A 26,191-nucleotide genomic window follows, 5' to 3' on the forward strand; every position below is an offset into this window, starting at 1 on the left:
GATAGCTTTTTTAGTGTCCTCCAAATGTAATAAGATCTTTTTCTGAGGGGAGGATTGTCAACATAAACTCATGGATTTGACGTATTTGATAGATACATGTCAATCCATTAGAATTACTGATGTTCATATTGCCCGTCTCTGGCTCAGGGGCACTTCCTCCAGTTGGCCCCTGAGCCTTTTTGATATCCTGTCAGTGGTGTTTGATGATTTCTGTGCTGTTTGCTATGACAAGATACTCCGGTTTCATCTTGAAACTTTCCTGCCCTAGTTTTGGAAGCAGCCATTTCTTCAGTAACACTTGATTCCCTCGTGTGGAAAATGGTAACTAGGGACCATAATCTATTTGCTATGCAGTTTCATTGCTACTGGTTGGTCATTATTTCTAGGTCTTTCAATAGAAAAAATTAGAAAAAAATTTATGTGGAGAAGAAAAACATGATGAGTTTATAGATATAGTTCCACTTCAAATTTAGTATTACATGGTTTTTATTTAACCTTATCAATCAGACCTCCAAAACAGTTTAATTTTATTTTTCAGTTTTGTTGTTGAATGGGGACATACAGACAAATTACTATCTTTTTAAGTGACTTGACATATTTCCTATAAGTGTGGTTATGCCACCACTTAATACAACTGAAAATTTCATTTTGCTTTAGATGATTAGGAATTTATTTTTTTAAACTGTGCTTTTGTTTTATAAATTATGTAAGTAAAGGGTTTTAAAGTAAAAAATGTAAATAAAGGCAGTTCAAATAAGGCTAGCTTCTTTCCTATTCCCTCCTTCTCCTTTAAAATTAACTTTAAAAAAATTTTTTTAGGATTTTGGTATATTCTTTTAATGTATGTGTGCATATGTGTTTATTATATGTACACTTGTTTTTGCTCTCCCTACCATTTTGTAGGTGGTAGTAGTGCCTTACTTTTTTCACCTAATAGAGTAGATATTGCTTTCCATAAGTATAAGAGGCCACAAAATTTTAAAAGGTGAATTTAAAAGCAGGGACCAACTTTTATGGAATTACATTTCATAGCCATGTTAACTGCTTAGATCAAAATATACCTGCTCATACAGCCTTAACCATCAATAAACCACACTTCCAAATTATGTTTCTTTTTCTAAGTGAAAATAAAATCTTATTTCCTTTCTTTGGATACCACAAAACAATGACACATCCACTAATCTGATCTGTATAGTGAGCTTAAAATTAATCAGAGAGTCTCAAATGCTGTTATTATCATTATGTAAAATATGCTGTGATTTGTTCAAATTTACTAAAATCTGGTTCATAACATTTGCTTGCATTGAATGCTGATATGCTTAGTCAGACTAAGTGCTTATGTCAATTATAGTCTTTTAAATAGATGAGTCTGTCTTATACTAATATGTGAAATTATACTTCTTGGTGAAATTTGTATTGATATGCTTTATATTAATGGTGTATTTTTTAAAATTTAGAGGTAAAGCTAATTCATTGTAGTTTAAGTTTAAGATATAAAAGTTTGAAGTACTTTCTGCTTTTGTTTCAAAGACATTCAGAGAACACATGCCCAAGAAATGTAAGCCGTGCTTAAAAACACTGCATTTTGAAGCTTGCAGTAACTATCTAATGAATTCGTCTCAGAGTAATTCTCTTTCAGAAACAAAATCTTTTAGGTCACATTTGGAAACAAGGACAGAAGCAAATAGTAGACATTGCAATATGGGGAAATAAATGGGAAATAAAAGACCATAATGATTGGTCTTCAGGAAGCTATAACGATTGTTCTTCAGAAACTAATTTTTCTTGCTACTTTATTGTGTGGACAATATAATCCCTCACTTGTCTGTTGGCAGAGTCCCTAGTTTCTCACTGCTGCACCCACTCTTCACATATTTTCTAGCATTCTTTCAAGAGGATCAGGAGTCTGCCCAGATACCTGTTTAGGAAAAGGAAGAAAGAGAGAAAAAAATTAATAATTAAATCAGTTTTGGAGTTCTGCAGATGACACACACAGCAGCTTTCTTAGTGTAATGGAAAGCCAGCCTGGTATTAAGCATCTAGTCTCAAGAAATGGCAGTAATAAAAATATCCCTTCAGTTAAAAAGCCCCACACTTTAGTTTCAACTATTGAGCCTTGGAAATGTAATTAAAAAAAAAAAAAAAAACTGTGAAAAAAAAGTCTTTGGTACATAGTTTTTATATATATAACTAACACCTTGGTGTAGATTATATTCTCTGGAGCCAAATAGATTACTATTTTAGAATGTGAATTTTCAAACTAGTTTCATTATTACTATTCATACTTACTCATATCACACTTATATTAGTAAAACCCTCCGTAGATCATTATATTCACTCACAAGCATGAACCACACAACACCTTTTTTTTTTTTTTTTTAACTCAGCTTTGCACAGTAAAAAACATAGGCACACACAACTAACCTCCCACACAAGTTAAATAACTATTGCTCCTTTTCTGTTCAAAACCAAATGCATACTCTTGCATTCACTGGAAAGTATTACTAATATATGATTTGCTATCTATTCAGAAGAATAAATCTTTGAGAATAAAATATAAAAGTATATAATAATGAAAGCAACTACCAAATTAAAAACAATATCAAATAATTGGTACTTGATATTTTTATGTCAAAAATGATTAACATGTAACTGATTTACCTGGGATAGATCTAACACCAGAGCCTGTCAGTACGCCAGAAACTTCATATTTCCCAGGAATTTTCAATTTTCTTAGTTTCTAACCAGAGAAATACTACGAAGAATGGATTTGGTGATACGTGTTTTATTTTCCTTAAGAAGGTTGAAGTCTGAAAAGTCTGAAAGGTAACTGAGAAGAGGCTCACAGGCTGTTCTCTCTTTTAATAATTCCCTGTGTGTAAAGCATTGCACTGCAATAGTTACCTCAGAACCATTTTAGTGAAAGAGAAGGTAAAAATACATTATCATTAAAAAACTAATCTGAATATAGGCAGGATTTACAAATTGGATAAACTGACTACTCTCATTCTAATAAAAGAATAAATAAACCCAATTTATTATTTTCAATAGTTGCCTCTTCCAACAGCATTTAAATAAATAGATAATAGTCCATGCTAATTGTAACAAACATGTCTATTGTATAAAAAAAGATTGAAACATGTCTATTATATAAAGCCAGATTGATATGTATATTTTTACCTTTTTCCTCTATCTTCTACTTGTATATTTCTTTTTCTCATCACAGATTTTGGTAAAATTGGTATTTTCATTATCCTTAAGTATGAACAAAGAGAGAAACATATTTCTCCACTCAATTATGTCGATTTTTTAAAGTAGCAAACAACCCTGTTTTTTTTATTTTTTGTGTTTTAGAGATAGCGTCTCACTTTGTTTCCTGGACTGGACTTGAACTCCTGGACTCAAGTGATTCTCCCACCTCAGTCTCCCAAGTAGCTGGGACTACAGGCATGCACCATGGTGCTTTGTTTAAGACCCTATTTTTTAAAAAAACAAGCATAAACATTATTAACACAAATATAATGAAATATATATACAATTTGGAGTAATATTTAAGGTGACATAAATACCTGGATGCAATTAAACACTTAACTCACTAAAGTTTAATTATTTTAATTTACCACATTTGCTGTTTAATGTTACCTTGGTCTTCTCCCCATCCCATCCCAAGTATGAACAGTATTAATTCACCCCTGCCCCCTTTAAAAATATATATATTTAAAATCCACAGATTGGGGTCAGTGTTGGGAAGGGGGATGGATTTCTGCTGAAACTCCACATGTGCTCCTTACTGCTGGTTGATGCTTTTGTTGTTGTCATCCCCTGAGGTCAGGAGAACACAGACAGGAGAGTAAGTGGCAACTGTAGCAACCCCAGGCTTTGTGGCACTTCTCTCCAGAAGATGCAAGGGTATTTTCTGCACATCAGCACTGGCCTTGACAGTAGAGAATTTCTTTTCATTTACTTTAAAATGGTTCTAACGAAAACCAGGCTCTCTCTCATTTGCAAAATCAGCTGTCTATAGCAAAGCCGGACCTTCTCTTAGAGCCAGGCTGAGGCCACAGATGTCATGTGACACCTGCATGTGGAGGCCACAAGTGGCACATTAACCAGATCTGGGCTGAGGCTGCTGAGGCTGCACCAGGGAGCTCACTCCTGGAGGCCAGCTGCAGTGTTCCCACCCAGCCAGGAAGGGCAGTACCCTTCTCAGTCCCAGAATGGTAATCTGAGGGCCCTCCATGACACAATGGGGCCTTTAGCCTGGGCATGGACCACTGTGGTGCTTTCCCTCCCTCCACAGGACAAACGTATGGCCACAGATTCCAGCAATGCCTGGAGCCCACTTGGCCTTTAATATCCCATCTTGTCACTTCTCAAGCCCCTGCCTACTCCACCAAAAGGGCTGGGGAGGCAGTCCAAAGATGGAGGTTATAGATTTACCTTAATAAGTATATAATATATATGTATATGTAATTTTATTTTTAGTTTTACTTGTTTAAGTGATAAAGTCTTGTTCAGTTGCCAGGCTGGAGGATAGTGGAATGATCACAGCTCACTGCAGTCTTGACCTCTTGAGTTTAAGCAAATCTCTCACCTCGTGGTTACAGTTGTGTGTCAACACATCTGGCTAGTTTTTATTTTTTAAAAACTCTTTGCAGAGACAAAGTCTTGCTTTGTTGCCCAGGCAGGTGATGAACACCTGGCTTCAAGTGATCCTCTCACCTTGGCCTCCCAAAGTGCTGGGATTACAGGTGTGAGCCACTGCATCCAGCCCCCACATTTTAATTTAGTTTTATCTTCTACCTTTTTGTGATTATGTATCTCAGTTTAACAAGCCTTTAGTTACAACTAGGTATAATCAAGGGCCTTCTGTGTGCCAAGTGGTTGTCTATGGTTGGACTTTTTCTCTTCTTCCTATGTGCTCCCCCACCATTCAATTTTAAGGAGGTACTTTTTCCTTGTTATCTGCACTTTTTGAGCAATAGGTTTCGGACTACTTACCCCTATAAATTCCCTTTGAATTATGGCATTTTAACCATTTTTCACAAATATTGAGCTTGAAATTTTAGCGCCGTCAGGAGGGACGGATCCCTAGCAGCTCTTTTATTGAAATTATTCTATTGGCAGCAATAGGAGTTACTGGAGGGCACTGCCACCCAGAAACCAGATGAAACCAACTCAGAAATTCTGAGTATAACTGACAAAGGCTTTATAGAAATTTAGAAGGACATTGAGTAGTAGAGGACTTGGGAAAAAGTAAAATCCCTAATTTCCTCCTCTGTGACCCACATTTGATATAGAAATCATGATTTGTCTGGTATTGGACAGAATCACAAATAAGGATTAGTTGCCATAAAAGTTTTTCTAATTTATATTGTGAAAGAGCTGTAGTGCTGCATCAGAAAGGAGTCTCTGTTTGCTAGAAGAGCTATGTCAGCAGGTGAGGCCTAAAGCCTAAAGGCCTGCAGGGTGGTCAGGGGTGGGAGAGAATGAAGTTACTCTAGACTTTCAAATTGTTCCTCACCCTTCACAAAAAGGGCAGTTTCCCAAGGCTGAAGGAAGCAGCAGTCACTGAGTATAGAATGTTTCTCTCTGTTGCAGTGGGTTGTGACCACTCTCATTGCTGTTTTCTTTCTTTCCAGAGTAAAATAGGCATCCTTCAGAAATTTCGTACCATGTAGCCCTGAAGAGCACTTGGCTAGATTATGGTGGTTTCTAAATGTACATTTGGTTAATCTGTTGAAGAGAAATAGTGAAAAGCTGAACAGTCTCTTTCTCCTCCATCAACTCATGAGCTATGAGTTCTGGAGAAATGTTGGAGAAAACCTTGACAGCAGTATTTGAATTCCCCCTTGTGTTTCTGCTGCTGAAGCTGCACCTTCCAAAATTGCAGGGCTTCTTCATCAGCCTGCATCTCACCATTTAGCCTTTTAGTCCATTAAAGAATCTGATTCTGTCAGCAAGTCTTTAGGTTTAGATCTTATTAGCTCTAGATGGTTTTTTTTTTTTTTTTAAATCTACCCTCCAGAAATGTGCAGAAAGTCCCAAGATAAGAGAAAACTTCTTGTCAACAGTGCTGAATTTCCTGGTGTGTGATTATTGGGAAGTTGACTGAATGTTAATATGTGTTACTTCTGAATTGAGGTGTGCCCAGTGTAGGTCTGTGCATACATTATACTGTTGCTGCATGTATCTAAACTCTTAAAATTGGAATGGGGGAGTTCTCTGACCCCCGCTTGCAGGACGTGCCACAGGTGTGACTCATATGTTCAGCCACCATACTCAGACACCTTATGGGAGGGGGAGCATACAGATGGGCAGGTGGAGGAGCCCAGGTGAGCGCTTTTGGGCTCCAGCCCACGGTAGCATCTAGGGGTGGATGTCTGTGACTCCTGAAGCCCCAGTGGGCATGTCACAATGCTCCTTTAGCTCTGCCATCTGCAGATGGCTAAAGCATTAACCAGCTCAGTGCCCTCTTGGTATCCAGGAAGAATCAGGTCACACAGACAAATTGAAGGACGGTAAATGTGGGGGATTTTATTTCCAGGTGGAGATGGCTCGCAGCAGGATGGATGGGGAGCTGAAAAGGAGATGGAGTAGGAAGATGATCTTCCCCTGGCGTTCTGCCGTCCTGTGGTCGATCTCCTCTCTGACCGTCCCCAGCCAAACTCTTCTTGACATTTAGATGCTCTTTCTCTTCTCTTCTCTGCTGTCTGCTCTGCTGCTTCTTTGCTCTTCTGCTGATCTGCTCAGGAGCCTGGGCTTTGGAGTTTATAATGGTACACGATGGTGGGAGGTATGGCAGGCCAAAAGGCAATGTTTGGGTGCAAAAGCAGGAATGTCTGTTTCTGTTTAGGGCCATGGGTTTCCAGGCTTGAGGGTGGGGCCTTTGCCAGGGAACTGCTTTCTTCTACCCAGTATTTTCTTGCCTCCTGTCCATATCAAAATGAGTGTCGATACTCTGTAAGATTTTCTTTCGTTTAATTCTGTACACTATTCTTCAAGGTTAGATTTAATGTATTAGTCTTGGGATTGGAATGACTGTAAAGGAAGCAGCATTTTGTATAGTAAGTTGAAAGAATCTGTAGATTTATAGCTTTCTAAGTAAGATAGTATTCTCAGTTGTTTTTTCACATGACTAGCATTTACATTTATTTATGTATCTATTCAGTAATTATATGAGTGCTAGCTATAAGTCAGTTAATGTGATAGGTAATGGAGATGAACAGAATAACATGAATTGTTTTTTCTTAGAAAACTCTTTAACAGAGGATACAGACAAGGAAACCATTGATTTATGGTTGCCTGTGAGAAGTTCTGTGACAAGCATATACCTAATATGGTTATATGTGTGGGAGAATCTGGGAAAGCTTCCTTAAGCAAGTAATGCTTTACTGAATTTTAAGAAAGGGTAGTATAGCCAGGTAAAGACAGTGGGGGAAGATGTTGACAGGAACACTGTGGCCAAAGCATGCAGGCCCATGGAATTACAGGAAGCAGTTGTGTAGAGCTTGAGTGTAGGGTTGCGTAGGGCCTGGATGATGGAGGAACAGGTATGCCAGGATGAGGAGTTTAGTTTGAATTCTCTAGCCAATGGACATCCAGTGAATGCAAACAGCATTTGATACGGTACTCAGGGTGCAGAAAACGGAATGATTAATAGGAGGGCATTGGATGAGATTTTATGCTGATGGGAAGGAATCCCAGGAGAGAGAGAGAGAGAGAGAGAAAGAGAGAAAGAGAAAAAGACCTGGGAAAGAGAGAGAGAGACCAACCTAGCAAAGAGAAGGCATATTACACAGGACATTATCCATCTCCTTGCTTAAATTTCTTGGACAACTCCAGCATCTACTACCTAGATTTTCTTGGTTTTTTTTTTTTTTTTTGATAGGTGTCTTTGTGGCTTACCTCTTTATTTGTGTAACTGCCCTTTCTTGTCTTTTGTTACATCTTTGATTTGGAAGTGAATTAATAAATGAATGTCAAGTGTTCCCAAATTCTGTTTTAACAATAATCTAGATCTTTTAACGCTTCAGTAATGTGGGCTTTTAAAAATCTGTGATTGCCCAACTGGTTTATGTCAGCATTTTGGAAAGAATATCAGTCTTTAAAGTGGTGTTAGAGATATAAACCCTCTGGGGAGTGAAGAATGCCTGGTGCATGCTAATTTTGTACTTATCCAGGTGGAGGAGAGAGAGGAATAGCCAAAGCTATAGATAGAACAAAGGCATGTCAATTGCAACCTGGTCTCAGTTTAGGCTTAGCTCTCCTCACCAATCCCCTATCAGGATATTAGTGGCTTATTTATTTATTTTTAACCTGTATCATATTAAGCTCTTTGACAAATCGCATTTTGATTTATAGTCTGTGCATTTGGCATGTGCTTTAATGGCATTAGCCAACTCTAGACACATACTGAATTCATTATGTACCTTATGTATGTAAGTAGTAATACTTCCTTTTAATGAACATACGGTCACATCAAAGTGCTGTGAGGTTGTTTTACAAAAGCATCTTTGTGTAGTGCTCCTCAGAAGTTTTGAGATGTGTATTAAGTTGAAGATTAATATGCTGTATTTTAAGTTGTATTTTAATGGAGTAATGTATTATAATTTTGCCCTCTCCTTAAGGTGAGTAGACTGTTATAGTCTGTTAGAGTCTTTGATTTTTAGGCTTTGGTTCTTAATTAGAATTCAACATTGTTGACATGTAAATTGTTTGTGACCAGATGAATTCAAAACTCAGAAAGTAAAATTGCCTTTGAATTTGTATCCTCAGCTATGGTATTGATTGAAAATTGATGAGTAACTCTTTTTCTTGTTTTCTATAGGCAGTAAGAAATTCACAGAATCTATTTACAACTATATGTGACAGCACTTAACCTTGACTATGCCTGCTAAAAGATTTCTTGACCTTAAAATGTGGATACTCTTCAATGTTTGAGGGCAGGGCTTCTCCTAAGGTAGAGGCAGAGAAGTAAACCAGCAATAGGTAGGACTCAAGATCTAGCCTGTCTGATTAGGCTTCCAAACCAAGGAGTGGCAGCCGGCTAAACCACCTGTCTCTGCTGACTAGGCAGTCTTAATGACCATCCCACACTTCATCAGTGCATGGGATCTGAGCACGGGTCTGAGCAGACTAATAGTTTTCTTAGTGAAGCAATCCATGAAGTCAAATGCATGACAGTATCTTGGGGATTTTTTGGGAAAAGGAGGGGGTCTATGGAGGACACTAGGTCATCCCCTTGAAAGGAGAGGTAGAGGCCATTGCTTGAGGGAAGGGCTAAGCAGAATGTCAGAGCTTTGGCTAAGCAAACAGATATGAGCAGAGTTCTAGTTCAACTAGGAGCACAGAGTGAGAACCAGATATTGGGGGCAGGAACTCTTCTGTTTGATGTCTATGGTGGGAGAGACTGCACACTGGTGAGCACAGGGATTCCTTTGTGTAGGGGTTCCTTAAAAGACAGACAACAGTTTATAGGCAGATAACAGTTTCCGGAAGGATGGGGCTCCCTATATAATGCCAGGGGCTGCCAGGATTGACTCAGGATTGACTCGGGGACTGCAGGGGGCTGTCCCTGCAGGTTGAATGCTGTCAGTGATTACAACAGGGCAAGGGCACCTTGACTGTCTCAGAAACTAATAGAATCTTTCTTTGACAATAATCACTGACGAGCATTTCCAGGAAGACTTTGAAAATTGCTGGGAGTCTGAGCAAGAAACCCTACTCACTAAAAGCATGGTATGTGATTCATTATAAAACAGAAGGAAAAACATTAGTAATAGACATGGTGGTCCCAGCCTTGTATAGTTGAAAGTAAAACTAAGTAATACATTTTCAATTTGGTGTGACATTGTAGAATTTCTAAATTTATTATTATTTTGAAATTACAGGAAATGATTAGAAGTATGAGGGTGTGGTTCTTCTGTTGTTTGTTTTTCACATTTGAGTCTTACTACATGTCACCATTGTCCAGCATTTCAGAGACAAATGGAATATTTTTGACATTCATTGAAACTGTTTTGGTGAAAGAGCTGTATTATGGTACTATTTAATTTTAATTTTTATAATAGTTTATCAGAAATGAGATTAGAGCATATTTATTGAATTACCTTGTTTTTAAACTCTTACATATTTATTGAGTGAAGATTAGAATCAAACTTTTTAGATTATTAGAAAGTCTTTCTCAAATACAAAGGGAAGTGATTTTATCTGTAGTAAGTTCCCCCAAACCCCCGAGGGGAAGTTTTGTTTCAAATGTTTACATGTTTTATATTGACACATTTGTTGGCTTAAAAAATATGGCAATAGCATCCAGCATAGTACTTGATGTATGTGGTTGCAATTTGACATTATTTTATTGATAACTATATTGTGTATAAACTTTCTTTTCATGTCTTTTTATGTGGGAGACATCAGATATTCTACTAGCTGTTAGGAGGTAGTGAAATTAAGTTGATTCTCACAGTATTTGCACCTCAGTCTTCTGCCTCAGCTTGTGACCTTGCCTGAGAAGTTTCAGAATAGCTGTTTTATCATTTCCCTTAGGGTGATCGGGCTCTGGTAAATTGATTGGCATTAGCCCAACTCACAGCCCATCGAATCATGAATTGATTACTTTAGACAACAAATAGTTTAACACCTTCCTATATGCCATACATTGTTGTCCTTATAGCAGATAAACTCTTGGAGATGATTAATGCTGGGGGATAGAACCAAGTTCCTGCCCTTAATTTATTCATTCCTATGAGAAGTGAAACATTCATGTAAAACAGATGACTCAGATTGCTGTTAAAAAAAAAAATCCAGTAGGGCAAATCTATTTGAATAACCAAATTAAGATCAAGATTTTGCCTAGTAACTATAGAGTTAAGGCAGAAGCAATGAAATGGTCTAAACTATAGTTTAAAAAACAATATCTATTAAAGATATCTTTATCAAGTAAGTCTGAATATTTTGCTTTTATAGATAAAAAGATAATTAAATTCTGACTTTTTCATTTCATCTTTTAGAGTCTCAAACCCCAAATAAAGTTTCCAAATAAACATTGAATCTGGGTTGCTGAGAGATGTTATTCTGATAACTGAGGAATGTTTATGATTCAGGTATTAAATAAAAGGTTATCTTAACAAAAGGAGAAGGAAGGTAAATGTAGTAGACGGCAATCTGTTAACAGTATTAGCTTCGTTCTTATAATGCTTTGCAGTTTACAAATGCTTTCACATATGCTGGAATCTGATTATTTCAGCGGCTCCAGGGTATCGGTAGAGAGGCTCTTGTTAGACCTACTTTATAGATGAAACAGACTCTGATGAGGAAAGGAATGTCCCCAGAACCTGAGTTAGTGGCAGGTTGGTTCCTGAACTCACTCATGCGGAGTCTCCAGCATCAGTGCTCTCTGACTAGGGCCAAGAGTTAGCCTGCTTTTCATGTAAACGCCCTAGTACACATTCCTTTCAGACAATCAGGATGTTGGGTTCAGGTCAGACTGATTTGATAACAATTTGATAAAGTGTGGAATCTTCCTGTGATTAAAGAGAGAAATCTGATAAGGTACAAGACTTACCATGAAACAGATAAAGGTTCTCTCAAAAGGCTGCCTCTGGTTAGAATTCCCCAGCCAGTCCTTGGCACGTGGTTCCATGTGTTTATTATGTAGCTCACACTCGAAATCACCCTTGGGGCAAGTTGAGCCATTCCAGCATTTTGTAAAAAGTTGTGTGCATGTACTCACACACAAATGAGGAAAAGAGGACTGAAAAGATGGTTCTGTGTAAGTGAAAGGATTCGCTTGATTTTTCCCAGTCCTATTATGAAAGATGGTTTAGTTACATCAAAGGGCTTCTTTTGACTTGTTATATAATTTGATTCTTGAGTTTTCAGTTGGCTTATTTGAAATTTTGTAAATTGCAGTTTATAAAATTGGAGGGCCCTGAGAGATCAGTTTCCACCTTGTGGCTTGAATAATGAAGATATTGAGATGAGGGGTTAGGGCTTGCTCAGGTTTTTGTTGCAGACAGGAAAAAAAAATCTGGTTGACTTAAAGAGAAAAGAAATTCTCTGATAGGACATTGAACAGCAGGCAGAAATGCTGGGAAGACAGAGACCTAGCTTGAAAAATAAGGGACTAAATATGATTTGTAGCAACCACAGCCACAGGCAAAATCCTGGCCCACAACCAGTGCACCGAAGACTTGATTGCTGATCCCTGCATGTCGCGTCTTGCTGTGCCACCACTGCTGACATCTCTATTGCTGCTGCCCCTAGAAATGGGATGGTACTGCTGTCATTGCAGCTACCTCTGGATTAGAGGTTCTTTGGGTCACTACTTCTAGATTGAAGTCTGTGTTGAGAGCATCTGACTGGCAAAGCCAGGTTAAAGGCCTGTGTCCCAGGGGACCATTCTTCCTCTCCTATGGGATGGTAGAATGCCTTTCTGCAAGGCTTACAAGAGAGGAGGAGGCGTTTAGATGCTAGTAAGCAAAACCAAACCACATCAAACATGAGACAGTTATCTGCTGTGGAAACATACCCGTTTAGTGGCTATTTAAGGGGTTAGAACTTGAGTTTTCTGACTTTTCTCAGGATGCCAAATTTATAGCTAATGTAGATTTCCTTTCTGAAAAGTGACAGAAGCTCTGTGGTTTATAAGAGAAAATGAAGTCGTCTGTAGTAAGATTTAATAATTCTAATATTTTGAAACAATCAGTTTTCCCATCAACACTGTTTTCCTCTGGATTGAAAACCATTCCCCATCTTCCTATCCTTCGTGACATACAGAAAAAAAAGAATCTTATTTTTCAGTGGTAAAATGTGGAGAGAGAGAAAAGGAGTAAAAAAAGAACAAACAGTATTCATGAAGTGCAAAGATTAGAGGTTAGTTGTTACACATGTCAGGGAAAGTTTGTCAGATTGATGAGCAATAAAACCATTTAGAACTGGAAAATCTTCAGGGCTTTTGTTTTTTTTTTTAAGTTATTTTAGGCAATAACCACATCTTGTCGTTATAGTCTGCTTTCTAGCGATTCCTTTTTACCTTTTAATAATAGAAGCTAATATTTATTGAGAACTATTTTGTCGTAGCATCATTACCTATCTCACTTCTTCCTCACAATAACTCTGTGTTAATCTCATTACTATTCTCCTTGCGTAGCTGAGAGATCAAACCTTAGATGAAGCAACTAGCATGAGATTTCACAGTTCATAGATGTGGGACTTGAACTTGAGCATATACACCTGTGAAAGAAGCTTTGTAACTCTTCCTTTAACTTAAGAGAGAAAAGAAGGTATGTCTAGAATGCTGTTTGGTAATATTTTAAGGAAACTGCAGGGGAAGGAGAAAGGAAGTGTGCTGGAAAATCGAAAGACTTTTGGGAGCATGTGGCACCTCCACATTAGACTTGTAAATTTGCTCTTGTATCTCTGTTCCAGGACAGCTGGGCCAATCTGATCTCTTTCAATTCTGCTCCCCACAGTAGTACTTAGCTTAGTGCCTAGTGCATAGTAGGTGTTCAATAAGTATTTACAAAAAGAATTAATCTCAAGCATCCTCAGGACAGTTTCCTGGGCTTAAGATGCCAGGCAATTTAGACTGCTGCTCTCAGTAAAGAAATAACTTTACCCTCAAAGCCAGGCATTCCAAGAAGGTTTATCAATGAATTTAGTGCATTTCACAAACAAAGAAGCTTACCAGGGGTTTTTAGGCCAAATAACTGGATAGCCTGTGAAAGATCTCTATAGTATGTCTTGCTTCCTGACTTTCCAACTTCACTTCAATTAATTTTGTCACATTGCTCCCTTTTCCTTTTTCTTCTTTAAACATATAAAATGCTGTGTTTTTTTGGCTGTGGTCGAGAGAGAATGGATTGTCCTGGGAAAGGCACAAGGAATCTTCATTGTAAACTAATGTGTAGAACATTTTTTGTCCAGAAATAGCTGATGAATACCCAAAGCATTCTGTTGCTTGCAGTTTAAATGTAGTTTCATTTTTGTTCAGCTCTAGCAGATTTCTAAGTGTCTTAAAAGTAAAAAAACTTACTTTTCATTAGATTCATTTAAACTTTTTCAAGAGAGGAAAGTCCTGAGGGTATAGAAACTTTACGTACTTAAATATATCATGTTAAGGAACTTCACAACGTTTCGTTTATATGGGGCCAAAGGCCACAGATCCACCCCGATTGCTGATTATTGAGATTGCAAATAGCTTATTTCAGAACTTAGGGTGAGACAAAAGAAACATGAAGGAACAAAAGGCCCAGGATAATGAAAAGGATATTGTGAAGAGAAAGGCCTGTAGAATTATGATGCAGGTCACATCCTGTACCTGCATTTAATTGTACCTTTGTATTTAATAATAAAAATGATTACATACTCAATGCTAACAGGTGTCCCTGCTTGAGAACTGTAGTATAGATAGGTGACAGCAAATTACTCCAATTCATAAACTTGGAATATTATGCTTTTATTTTGAGTTTCACCAGTCTATACTAGAAGACATTTTGTGCCAAAATGTACATCAACCCAGGAAGGTTTTCTAACTTAGCCCCTGATAAATATACATAAAACACAGGTGAATATTTTAAAGTATAAATGAAAGAAAAAATCAAGTGCCAGGCACTTAACACATTGAGGTTGTGTTAATACCATAGTCACATTTCTAGTTCTTTATATTTTCTATAAGCTTTGTAATGTAAATTAGCAGTGATTTAAGTGGTCTTTCTGTTAGAACTTAATTGCCTTCTTTATGAATATTCTCTAATTCTTGCTTAACTTGAACAGTTTCTGTAACTGCCCTGTCCAAAATATAGCCCCTGCCCTAGGGATTTGTTCTCCCTGTCCTCTGTTTTTCCCTTTATTGCCATTATTGCAATAACAATGTTCTTATTAATCTGTTTGATTTTATCTGTCTTCCCCATTAGAAAGAGGTTCCATAGGACAGAAACCAAGGTAATCTTATTCTCCCTAAATCAGTGGTTCCCTAGTACCTTGACCATGCCTGGCTCATAATGTGTACCCCCAAAAATATTTGTTACAGAGGTTCGTTAATCTGCCACTTACCGTCTTAATCATATACCAAAACCCTGCTTGCTGCCTTAACTTTATCACTAGCCTCCTCCCTTGGCTTACGTTTTCACCGAAGATTTTGTGGTTGAAGACATTCTATTTCCATTGTCTGTTGGGTAGCGAAGTAGAGAAATAATAGTCCCCTTGATCCCATGGCCATAGTTGAGTGGAGGTTGAGGGGTTGGGGACTGTTCTTAGACTCTTTAAACCTTGAGCACATTGCCTTTATTTGATCAGCCTCTGAACTGTGATTCATTCATATGTGAATATCTGCTAGGTAGCAAAGGCTTTGGCAGGTACTGGGGAAGCAAAATTGAAAAAGATGCACTGTGTTCTTTTAGGAACGTATCATTAGAAGTGACATCCCCAAAGTCTGTAACTATGTCTCTTTGGCTGTCCAGTATAGACTCAGTTCCTAACACAATCCCTGGGACATTACAAGTGATCAATAAATGAGTGAATGTTGCATGCAAGTATTTAGAAAATAGCTTGTGCTGTAATAAATGTAATGTACAAAGTGCTGTGGAAACACAGAAGAGGGGAAGGCCATTGTGTCTAAAAGGAGTCAGGGAAAGTTTCACCAAGGAAGGATTAAAAGTTGAGTTTACCAGATAGGGTAAGATGTACCACATAGTAAGGACAACATGAGCAAGAAATCAGAGGTGTGCAAGAGCAATATTTTGTGTGAGTTTGGGCGCTGTGGTTACTCTGGAAATTTAGGATGAATGTGAAGGAATGGTGGGCATTGAGGCTGTTGGAATCATTATTTATTCCCTTATTCAGGTACCCTATGCACTAAGTAGCTCTTGCGGCACAAATGAATCACCTTTTGTTTATAGTATTTCTATAGAAAAAAGAATTGAGTTCCAAACAGACAGTTTTGAAGATAGAACCTGTTTGTAAATAGGGATTAACTTTAGTAGAAAATTGGCTACATTGCCTATATAAGCTATTTATTGCTATAATTCTTCATGCAGATAACCACAAACGTGAATAGCATAAAAATAATTAGGGTTTATTTTACATGCATTGGAATGCTTATCAGGTGGCTTTTCTGAAATAGTCTGGGTGGGCAGGGTGATTTTCTGTTCTCCATTGAACTTGCACTCCTCTGTGGGGGTGTTGGCTGTCTGTCAGCTGAAGCAGGATGGCTTTAACTCAGGGGGCTACTCAACATTTGCCGTCATCTTCGTCCTGGTACCATTAGGCTAGTCTGGGCATGTCCTTTTGATGACATTGGCAGAGGGCAAGAGCACAAGCAGAAACATACAAGTGCTGTTTTGAGCCTCTGTTTTTGTCACATTTACCAACATTCCGTCGACCAAAACAATTTCACATGGGTGAGTCGAGAGTCAGAGTGGGACACTGTGAGGACTCGAGGCAAAGGGAATGGCTACAGGAAGGGGTGAAGGATTAGGGCAATTTTTGCAATATATAGCCCATACAAGCTAATCAAATCAAAGTTTATAGATCTAACGGAAGTGTATGATTTCTGATTTCCTTCATGAAACACTTATCTTTTGGGCTTTATTGATGCCCAGTCTCTTTTTGATAGGCTGGGGGAAAGTCAGAGAAACCATAAATGGGAAAAGGTTGAAGTGAGATCTTGAAAGGGATAGGTAATTATTAACAATTAGCTATTGCATGCTTTGTATAATTTCAGAGGTACCCAGCTCATCTCCTTTTATAGGTCACTGAAGCCCAGAGCAGTACAGTGTATCACCCACATTCCCCCAGCCATGTTAGTGACACACCCAAAAGTTGCAACTCAATCATTCTAAGCCCAGAGCCATTCCCCACAATATCTTTTAAGGTGCATTCTCCATAAACTGCCTCATGTGCCTCCCTGACCCGTCACTCCTCACACAAACACTTTTGTAAATGGTTTATGTTTGAAAATTGCATTGTTATCACAATTCACCATGAAGAGTGGGTTCTTATTTTGAGTTTTCCTTTTTAAGTTTACATGTCATACCTTAAAGCAAAATAATCCCCTTGTGTGTGTGCGTGTATGTGTGCATGTGCACGCACACGTGAATACACACACACGCATGCCCACACACACTCATTCACACATACACACTACACACACATCCCTATTTTGCCCTGCCTTTACCTGAGTATTTCCAATCAGAAAGGGAACATTTAAATATAGTGGTTATATTAAATTAGCTTGAGTTTGGTAGGTTAGCCAATGAATTATCTTTGCTAGACTTCTAAGGGGGAGCTGCCAGAGAGGTCACTGTGGCACTCTTAGTCTGAGACAATGAAGCATGGGGTATAAATTTAGTTAGAAATGAGGTTAAAGCTTTAGGGAGGTATTGTTTCTTACCAGCATCATTTCCCACCTTGCGTGAAGTAGTCAAAGTGATTACACAAAACTCAGGTCAGGGCACAGGGACATGGAAGGAAGTATTCTCAACATTTCAACAGTGGCAATTTTTAATTGATGAAGTTATGGACAGATGCTATTCTAATTAAAAACCACTTTTCCTAACAAATAGAGTTTCTCTACTGGCAGGTAGATATCGGATCAATAAGTCTGTGATAAGCATACCTTTTAAAAGTATGCTATATTAAAAGGAAGCTTTTATGTAGACTGTCATAGCATCAGAGTTTTAGACCCGAAGAAGCAAGAAAATGCCAGATAGTTTTTTACCTGTGTTTTTTTTCGTATTTACTCATTCTTCATATTCTATACATCACTGATTATTATTCTTTTTTGAGCTCTTTTGCATGTTAACATAGTTGCCAAACTTTGACTCTGAGGAGAGCAATATTGCTGTCTCCAGAATATTTATATTCAAGGCCTATCTTTTAGACAGTTACATTCTAAACTATGTGTGGTCCTGCATTTTTCACTTAAAATATCTCTTATTCTGCTCTGTGCAAGGTCATTGAGGATTAAAACAAAGTTTTCTCTACCACCATCAACCTTCATTCTTTTTGGTGGATAGATTTTATATTTTGTTTCTCTAAACAAGGGAAAACAGTTATAGTTCCACCTCTTGTGTGCTTCCTCTCCTATGAGTTGCAAGCTCAGTATGTGCACATATGCAAGATTTCAAGTGCAAAAGAGAACAGAGTCGGAAACAGATTTTCACAGTTCCCGTCTGGGTCCTTGTGTAAGTGCCAATGTAAAGCTATTCAGTGATTAGTGAAAAACAGTATAATGTTGCCTGGCTCTAAGGAAACAGCTTTGAAAATCTCAACTTAATAAGCAGATCAATTAGGTGGGGGTTTGGGATTATTGTATCACATTCCAATGGCATGCAGTGTTGTCAAAAACTTTTTTCTCCAAAATAAAATAAAAATAAAAAAGGAGGCATAGAGTTACCTTTCAAAATGTCAGGAAAGAGGGTTGGGGAAATTAGTTAGGAATAATGAAAATATATCACATATATCTCAGGAAGCATACACTGTGAGCATCTGGGTATCTCAGGGTAAGGGGTAGGTTTCGTGTGGGTAGGGGAGGAGGAAGTTTACCCTGCATTCAAGGAGGTAAACGGCTTAAGCTGAATGTCTGGGAAGATGAGGATTGCTGGTTGGAGGTGTGAGACCCAGGGCTCAGGGGTATATCAGATTACTTGCTCCTCAAGTTTTGGGAGCTAATAATAGCTGTGCTTGCCTTTCTGCAAAGCAAGGGATACCTTCTGGGATAAGTCCCGAGGGAGTCACTCATAACTGTTTCTGCTTCCCTCCCAGTTATTCAACATAAATATAAGACCTAGTTTGGGGTTAAATTGAGATTTTTACACATTTCTGTCTCTATCACATTTCTTGCCACCAACTTACGGAAGTCTGAAATTTCTTTTTTTTCTTTCTTTTTTTTTTTTTTTTTTTGAGACGGAGTCTCGCTCTGTCCACCAGGCTGGAGTGCAGTGGCGCTATCTCGGCTCACTGCAAGCTCCGCCTCCCGGGTTCCCGCCATTCTCCTGCCTCAGCCTCCTGAGTAGGTGGGACTACAGGCGCCTGCCACCTCGCCCGGCTAGTTTTTTTTTTTGCATTTTTTAGTAGAGACGGGGTTTCACCGTGTTAGTCAGGATGGTCTCGATCTCCTGACCTCGTGATCCGCCTGTCTCGGCCTCCCAAAGTGCTGGGATTACAAGCTTGAGCCACTGTGCCGGGCCTGAAATTTCTTTAACAAGAGAAAATACTCCATTTGTAGTTAGAGATAAAAGAATTTCAATACCTGTTTGTTTAACACAGTGAATGGAATTAGGCTAAACTCAACAATAATTGGAAACGTATTATGTACCTAATAATAACTAGAAAAAAACAAAGCCAAACAAGTAAGCCTTTCTGACTTCTCTTGAGACGTGGGAATTGTACAGTAACTACAATGGGATGTAAGTTTCATGAGGGTAGAGATCACCCTGTATCTTTCTCAGTTATATTCCCTGCATTTGTCACAGTGCCTGACTCATAACAAAGGATTTTCATTTTTGGAAGTAGATGGACACCTGGATGATTAAAGTATCATAAAGACTATTTTAAAAAGTATGTACAAAATAAAATGTTGACCGAGAGGAAGCAGTGAATAATTTTGCCCTGGAAGGATGCAGATAAAGGGAGACTTTCTGCATCCCTCCAGGAGATGCAGAACTAGACATTTGAGCTCGATCATGAGAGATGAACTGAGGTTTCTCAGAACTTCCAGGATGGTATCCAACCAGAAGAATAAGTGTGTGGAAAGGCAAGGTGGAAAATGACATGAATGTTCAGGGAGCTACAAATGATTTCACAATTCTAGGCACTATGAACCATGGCAGACGAGGATCATATCATGAACGGCCTTTATGTGTAAGTGACATCTCAGATTTGAGTCAAGACGGTGCTGCTGGGAATTGGGGAGTGGACATAGAAAAACAAGGACCATAGGAACTTGTTTCCACCTCACATTTTAGACTGAAGTTAACCTTGCTTCCTGCAATCATACCCAGATTTAGATGCTAATTAGGGAACATTTGTTAGTATGGAAGCAACAGAGCTTCAAGAACTATAACCTATACTGCTCCAATGAGATTTTATATTTTAAACACAAATTAAAAGAAAAATTTATCTTTTTAAAGTCACCTTAGAGTCAGATGAATGTGTAACTATTTTCTAAAGGAGCTACCATTTCATAAATGGAATTTCTGCCTGGTTCCTTTAAATAGTGACTTTATTTAGGATTTAAAATATTTCATTTACACATGGCTTTCCAGAGGCTTCAAGGCACACCTGAATGGGTGAGAGTTTCTCTACACCTACGGTGAGAGCAAGCATGACTTGGATTTCTTGTAATACCAGATATGTGCCTTTGTGGGGCAGGGTGTTTCCTTGTTAGATACATAAATCAACCAGAAAGATGGGGTGGGATGGGCACTGTGTTATTTTCTTAATTTAAGGAGAAGATCTGTAATGGAAATTTTATTTAGTTTCTTTGGACTGTTTTCGTGCATTTAGTTTTATAAAATGTATTCCAGTTTTAAGCAAGGAACCCTATATTAGTAAAAACTGATTTCTTAAGCTTAACTTCAAATATACTTATGATTTTAAGCAACTTTAGGATCATGCTGAGTGGAAACTAAGGAATTGCTACCCTTCCCACTTACAGCTCGACTACTGCTATTGTCATTGTTGTTTTTTCTTCTCCTACTTTCATTCTATTAATTATTAGATAAAGCAACTCCTTATTTTGCATGTTGAGGTTTAATGTTCTCCACTTGATAGAGCATTTAATTTTGGGGGGGACGATTCTTAGCCGATTATATTCCATGGTTTTAGAATCAGACGTTTGTGGGGAGGGGCAGCAGAATCTTCAGTCATTGATTCTGTCTCTATAACTTTGCCCTTTTAGCTGGAACAGATTACTTCTGTAGTGCTGCTAGCCCTGCACAGACTGAATCACAAGGAAGAAACTTTACATAAACCATTTATACTAAATGTTTGGTATGCTGGCAACATAAATCAACAACAATATCCATTACAAATTCATCCCTTTATCAGTATTATCTTGATAGAACTGATCCCAATGTGTAGGAATTTGAACCCTGCTTCAATACATCTAGCCCTGGATAATTAATTATTCAGGGCACAGAGAACCTGGCCCTTGCAATGTAGAGTAATTCTTCCTGGTCAGCGTTAACTCCACTGGCAATAATAAATAGAAAAAGTCTCTAGTGATGCCAGTATTTTAAAGTGATTAATCATCTTTCCCCCCTCCTCCTCCCCCTTAGTTTTCTTTAACTAGGATTTTTCAGCAATAAATCTTTAACAATACAGGTAGGAATTGTTCTGTAATTAAATTTCGCCCTGCTTAATTTCTTACCTTTTATGTGTGATTTAAAAAAAGTTACATTTTAAGGAGCCCTGATCAAAATTCAGACCAAGAAAAATCCTTTTACAGAATACTGAGAAATACTGTATGGAAGATTAAGTTCTTGATTTTGAATATTAGAGCACATACACATAAAAATACTCATAAAAATTGTTCATCAGCACCAGTTGGGGTGTCAGATACTCTGAAGTTTTGAACTGCTTCACTTTCGTGCTTATGATTCATCTGTATTAGGAAAAGCCTGACATATACATATGTTCCAACACTGAGAGAATAATTACTTATTTCTTAACTTTCAGATAGTTGATGTCAGCTCTGTAGGAAAGGGATATTTTCACTATTTTTACGGTACGCGAAATGCACTTGCTGAAGTGGCAGGTAGATGCCTGGCTGAGAATGATTGTGTATTTTTAAATCGTGCCCTGTCAAGCCGCCCAGCCATCATGTATATCCTAGGTGACAGGGACAGATGTGACATATCTGTTGTGACACACTTCTGTACCACCAGTCTGTGGCTCGAGGTGACTCCTGTCCCTCCCCTGATGCTTTCCCCGCTGCAGGACAACATAACGATGCACGGATGAACCTTGCCATTGCTCTGACTGCTGCCAGGTATGGGGCTGCCACAGCCAATTACATGGAGGTAGTGAGCTTGCTCAAGAAGACAGACCCCCAGACAGGGAAAGTGCGTGTGAGCGGCGCACGGTGCAAGGATGTCCTCACAGGTATGCCAGGTCTCTGGGAGGGAGGTGTTTCTTAGTGTCTTGCCTAGCTTATATAATGACTGAATTATAATTTTTCTGTCACTTCTCTTTCATTTAAGCCACGCTTCAGAGTCATATTAATTATATTCCTTATTGTCAACAATGACTGGTTTAACGACATTTCCCTTGTGGGGCTTGGCAATTTTTCCCCTTTGTATGATAGTTGTAATAATGATAATGATAATAATAAAATGCCCACCAAATTCCCACAGCTATGAATGCATTCCATTTTCTTTACAAAAACATATCATTAATAAAATTAAATAAATGTGCCAAGTTTCAAAGTATCATTTGGTGATACAGGCATTGCATTTACACGCTGTTAAAGTGAATCATCTCTAACTTTATTTAGATTTTCATTATTGCCCTGGCTGTAGCACCACATAGGTAAGCAGTTTCAAAATTATATCGTTTCTTGAACAAAAGCTCTGTGATATACGTTTTCTCACAGCGATGCTGCTTACACATTTGAGTTGTCAAGAGAAAGCGGCTTATTTACTCATTCTACTTTTTCATGTTTGGTGCTTTGATGCTGGGCACTTATAAGATAAACTGAAATCCATAATGAGAAAGTGGAATGCTTTTCTTTCTTCAATTCAGACTTGTTTTTGCTAAATTCACTCAGATACGAGCCTTTTGTTCAGCTCTTCAATAACTTGAGCTGCTCAGGTCACTTAGTGTGGTATGCAGTATACTTCACCATAGGTTAATAGATGAATTAGTAATACACAGCATCCGTTAACAGAGAAGCAAATGGGGTGTGTGATTGATGCCACTTTCTTTCACAGGGCAGGAATTTGACGTGAGAGCCAAATGTGTTATCAATGCCACGGGACCTTTCACGGACTCTGTGCGCAAAATGGATGATAAAGACGCAGCAGCTATCTGCCAGCCAAGTGCTGGTGTCCATATTGTGATGCCTGGTTATTACAGGTAACTGTCTTCCAATGTGGCAGTTGTCACCTAAGAAAGAGGGTCAGGAGAGATTGTCTGTGGTTAATTTCTTCTTCTAGCATAAAAATAGATGGTCTAACTTGCTGTTCAAAATCAGGAGAAATAAGTAAAGGAACTCTTCCTAAATACAAAATACAAACCAGACTTGGGACGTTTTAGCCGCTTATGGCAATACTTATTTCTAAGGGTTAATGCTTTGGGATTTATTTTTCTTTGTTCAGTGTAGTCACCTTCAGAGACTAAGCATTGGTATTTTTGAATTAAACTTTTACTTAAGTCATTAACAAAACTAATTTTGCAAAATTTTTTATAAAGGACGTATTTTAGTTAAAATAATAATACATTAATTTTGCAGAATACCCAAATTTGCTTATGAAGAATCTGAAGATGTGGGCTACCCAAGTATTCTTAGGTTTATAACTTTTGAAATAGATTTTTAAAAAATATAGTAGCAAGCAAAAACCAGATATAATATCTAACCTATGAAATTTAAAAAGATAATTGAGGATGAAGGTATGGGTAGGAGTAGAGATGAAATAATAGCTATTAAATGAAAATCATGTAAACTGGGTGATGGGTACATGCAGGGTCATTAAACTCTTTTTATATGTACTTGAAATTTTTAATAAATTACAAAAGAAACAATTGTGTGATTCTGGCTAAAAAATAATTACCCATAGCATACATTTTAAGTTATTTATAGAAAAAATTCATATGGCCATGCTAAGGGTATGGAGCATGTGTACTGTTTTTATTTCCATATGTGATAAACCTAGTAGGCAAAGTAGTAATTCTATATGACATAATGTCTTATGTGCAACAGTATTCATTATGGCATTGTTTGTAGTTGAGAAATATTAGAAGCTACTTCAGTTCCTCACCTTAGGGTAATAGATAAATTATGGTATAACCGCACAAGGGCATATTATATAGTCATTAAGAATTGTAATTATAAATAATTTTAATGCCCTAGGTAAACACTAATGATACAGTGTTAATTTAGAGTGTAGGACTTGATATTTTATGTGCTATAGGTTCTAACAATGTATATAGAAAAAGACTGGAAGGAAATATGTTAAATGTGAATGGTGATTATTTCGAGGTAATATGATTATGGGTAAGAGTTACTTCTTTCCATGTTTTAGCGATTTTCCATATAGGGAATATACAGCTTTTAATATTTGACAAAGTAGATGTGTAGAACTTATGATATTTTGTTTAATACTTGTATTCTCCTAGAATGCTATCCTGCTATGCTATAGACCATGCTGCCTTTTTAGTTGTTGGTTGTCCGGTAACTAAATCTTCCTGAAGAGTCCAAGGTGCACCTAATTGGTACCAGATACACTTCTGAGAAAATAATTAACGAGAATTTTTTATCCACCAACTTCCAAGATTTCCTTTGTGTTTTCAAAATGTGTATGTGAGAGAAACAGATAGTCTTTAGGATTTTTACTTTGGACTGGAGACATCAAGGTGCCTCTTAAGGCACCACTGCATAAGATAATAGAAACTTACGCAGTGGTACCCAATTGAGTTTTTAAAACTGTTAACCAGAAGCTTAGTTCAAATGAAAAGGAGAAAAATAAATATATGTAAATGTCCCATATGTTTCTTGTATATAGAGAAGTTTTCAACATTAGTTCCAGATGCAATTGTATACGCTTTTGTGTTCAATTAAAAATATCTAAGGCCAGCTAGTTTATGAGTTTTTGTTTTTAAATATCTCTAAGAATGGAGTGTAGATGCAATCATCATAAGTCTTACATTTGTTTAGATTTTACTAGATTCAACATATTCTCATTTGTTGTGTGCCTTATGTTTTCTTCACTATCATCCCATGATGTCAGAAGACACATACTATTCCCCACAGGCCTTATGTTAATTCTGTCATTAAACAATTACATCCTTTGGGACAAGCCATTTTATTTTGTGAACCTTAGCTTTCCAGTCATTAAAATGGGAAAACATTCTGCCCTTTCAGAGTGCAGAGACAAGGAGATTGTACGCAGAATTAAAGTGATACCTTGCTATAGGACTTCTGGGGTTTGTTCATCACTTTTCCTTGGGCTGTGTGGCCTGGGCAAGCTACTTCTTTCCGCTTCTGGTTCCTTATATCTTTTTTTTTTTTTTTGAGATGAAGTTTTGCTATGTCACCTAGGCTGGAATGTGGTGGTGCCATCTTGGCCCACTGCAACCTCCGCCTCCCAAGTTCAAGTGATTCTCCTGCCTCAGCCTCCGGAGTAGCTGGCCTGCCACCACACCCAGCTAATTTTCATATTTTTAGTAGAGACAGGGTTTCAGCATGTTGGCCAGGCTGGTCTCAACCTCCTGGCCTCAAGTGATCCGCCCGCCTTGCCTCCCAAAGTGCTGGGATTACAGGCGTGAGCCACCGTGCCTGGACCCTTATATCTTGATAATACCTAACTGGTAAAAGGTTTGACAATGATCTTTGGGTTATTTTTTCTGTTTTATAGACTGCTGTATCCCCAGCTATTGGTACAGTGTCTGGCAAGTAATAGTGCCTAGTAAATATTTTTTGAATGAATCCTACTAAATTTTTTTATGTTAACTTGCTTATATTGAGATTGTTGCTTTTTTTATATTAAAATTTTAATGTAACATTTATGAGATTTTTTAATATGGTGAATTTAAAATATGAAAATAAAACATGATTCTTCTTCAACTTACTGCCCAGGTAACCCCTGTAGATAAAAATAAATGAATAATGTAAGTAGATAACTAGAAATTTCAATCACCATAGAAAAAAATAGAAATATGAAAATGAAAATTGAAAGCCTGCCTCTTATTCCGCCTACCTTTTGTTCCCTTCCTCAGTTCTTCTCTGGTAATTAATAACCTCTTCTTCCAATTCCTTCCATAAAATGTTTTTATAAGCACAAATATGTATTCTGTTAAAAATTTTGTGTGAAAGTGGTCATGTTACATATATTGTTCTATACTATGCTTTATACACTTAGTAACGAGTAGATTTCGTGTCTCTTAAGAATAAAGGTATGTATTACCCAGATGTAATATTTTAAACATTCTGTATCCTAAAAATTCAGCATTAGCTTCAGGTCTCCTG

The 26,191-nt window shown here is 37.7% G+C and overlaps 1 protein-coding gene across 5 annotated transcripts in view; it reads left to right on the top strand.

The window, feature by feature from the left end:
* The window catches only part of GPD2 (glycerol-3-phosphate dehydrogenase 2), a 148,813-nt gene that overhangs the window by 90,134 nt on the left and 32,488 nt on the right, over nucleotides 1-26,191 (top strand). For all 5 annotated transcript variants that reach the window (XM_023217418.2, XM_023217417.2, XM_023217416.3 and 2 more), the window contains 2 exons: nucleotides 21,946-22,110; nucleotides 22,938-23,082. In XM_023217418.2, coding sequence (XP_023073186.1) covers nucleotides 21,946-22,110; nucleotides 22,938-23,082 — 310 coding nt within the window. The remainder of the gene's footprint in view (nucleotides 1-21,945; nucleotides 22,111-22,937; nucleotides 23,083-26,191) is intronic.

Source organism: Piliocolobus tephrosceles, chromosome 11 (genome assembly GCF_002776525.5).
Source record: "Piliocolobus tephrosceles isolate RC106 chromosome 11, ASM277652v3, whole genome shotgun sequence".
Lineage (NCBI taxonomy): Eukaryota > Metazoa > Chordata > Mammalia > Primates > Cercopithecidae > Piliocolobus > Piliocolobus tephrosceles.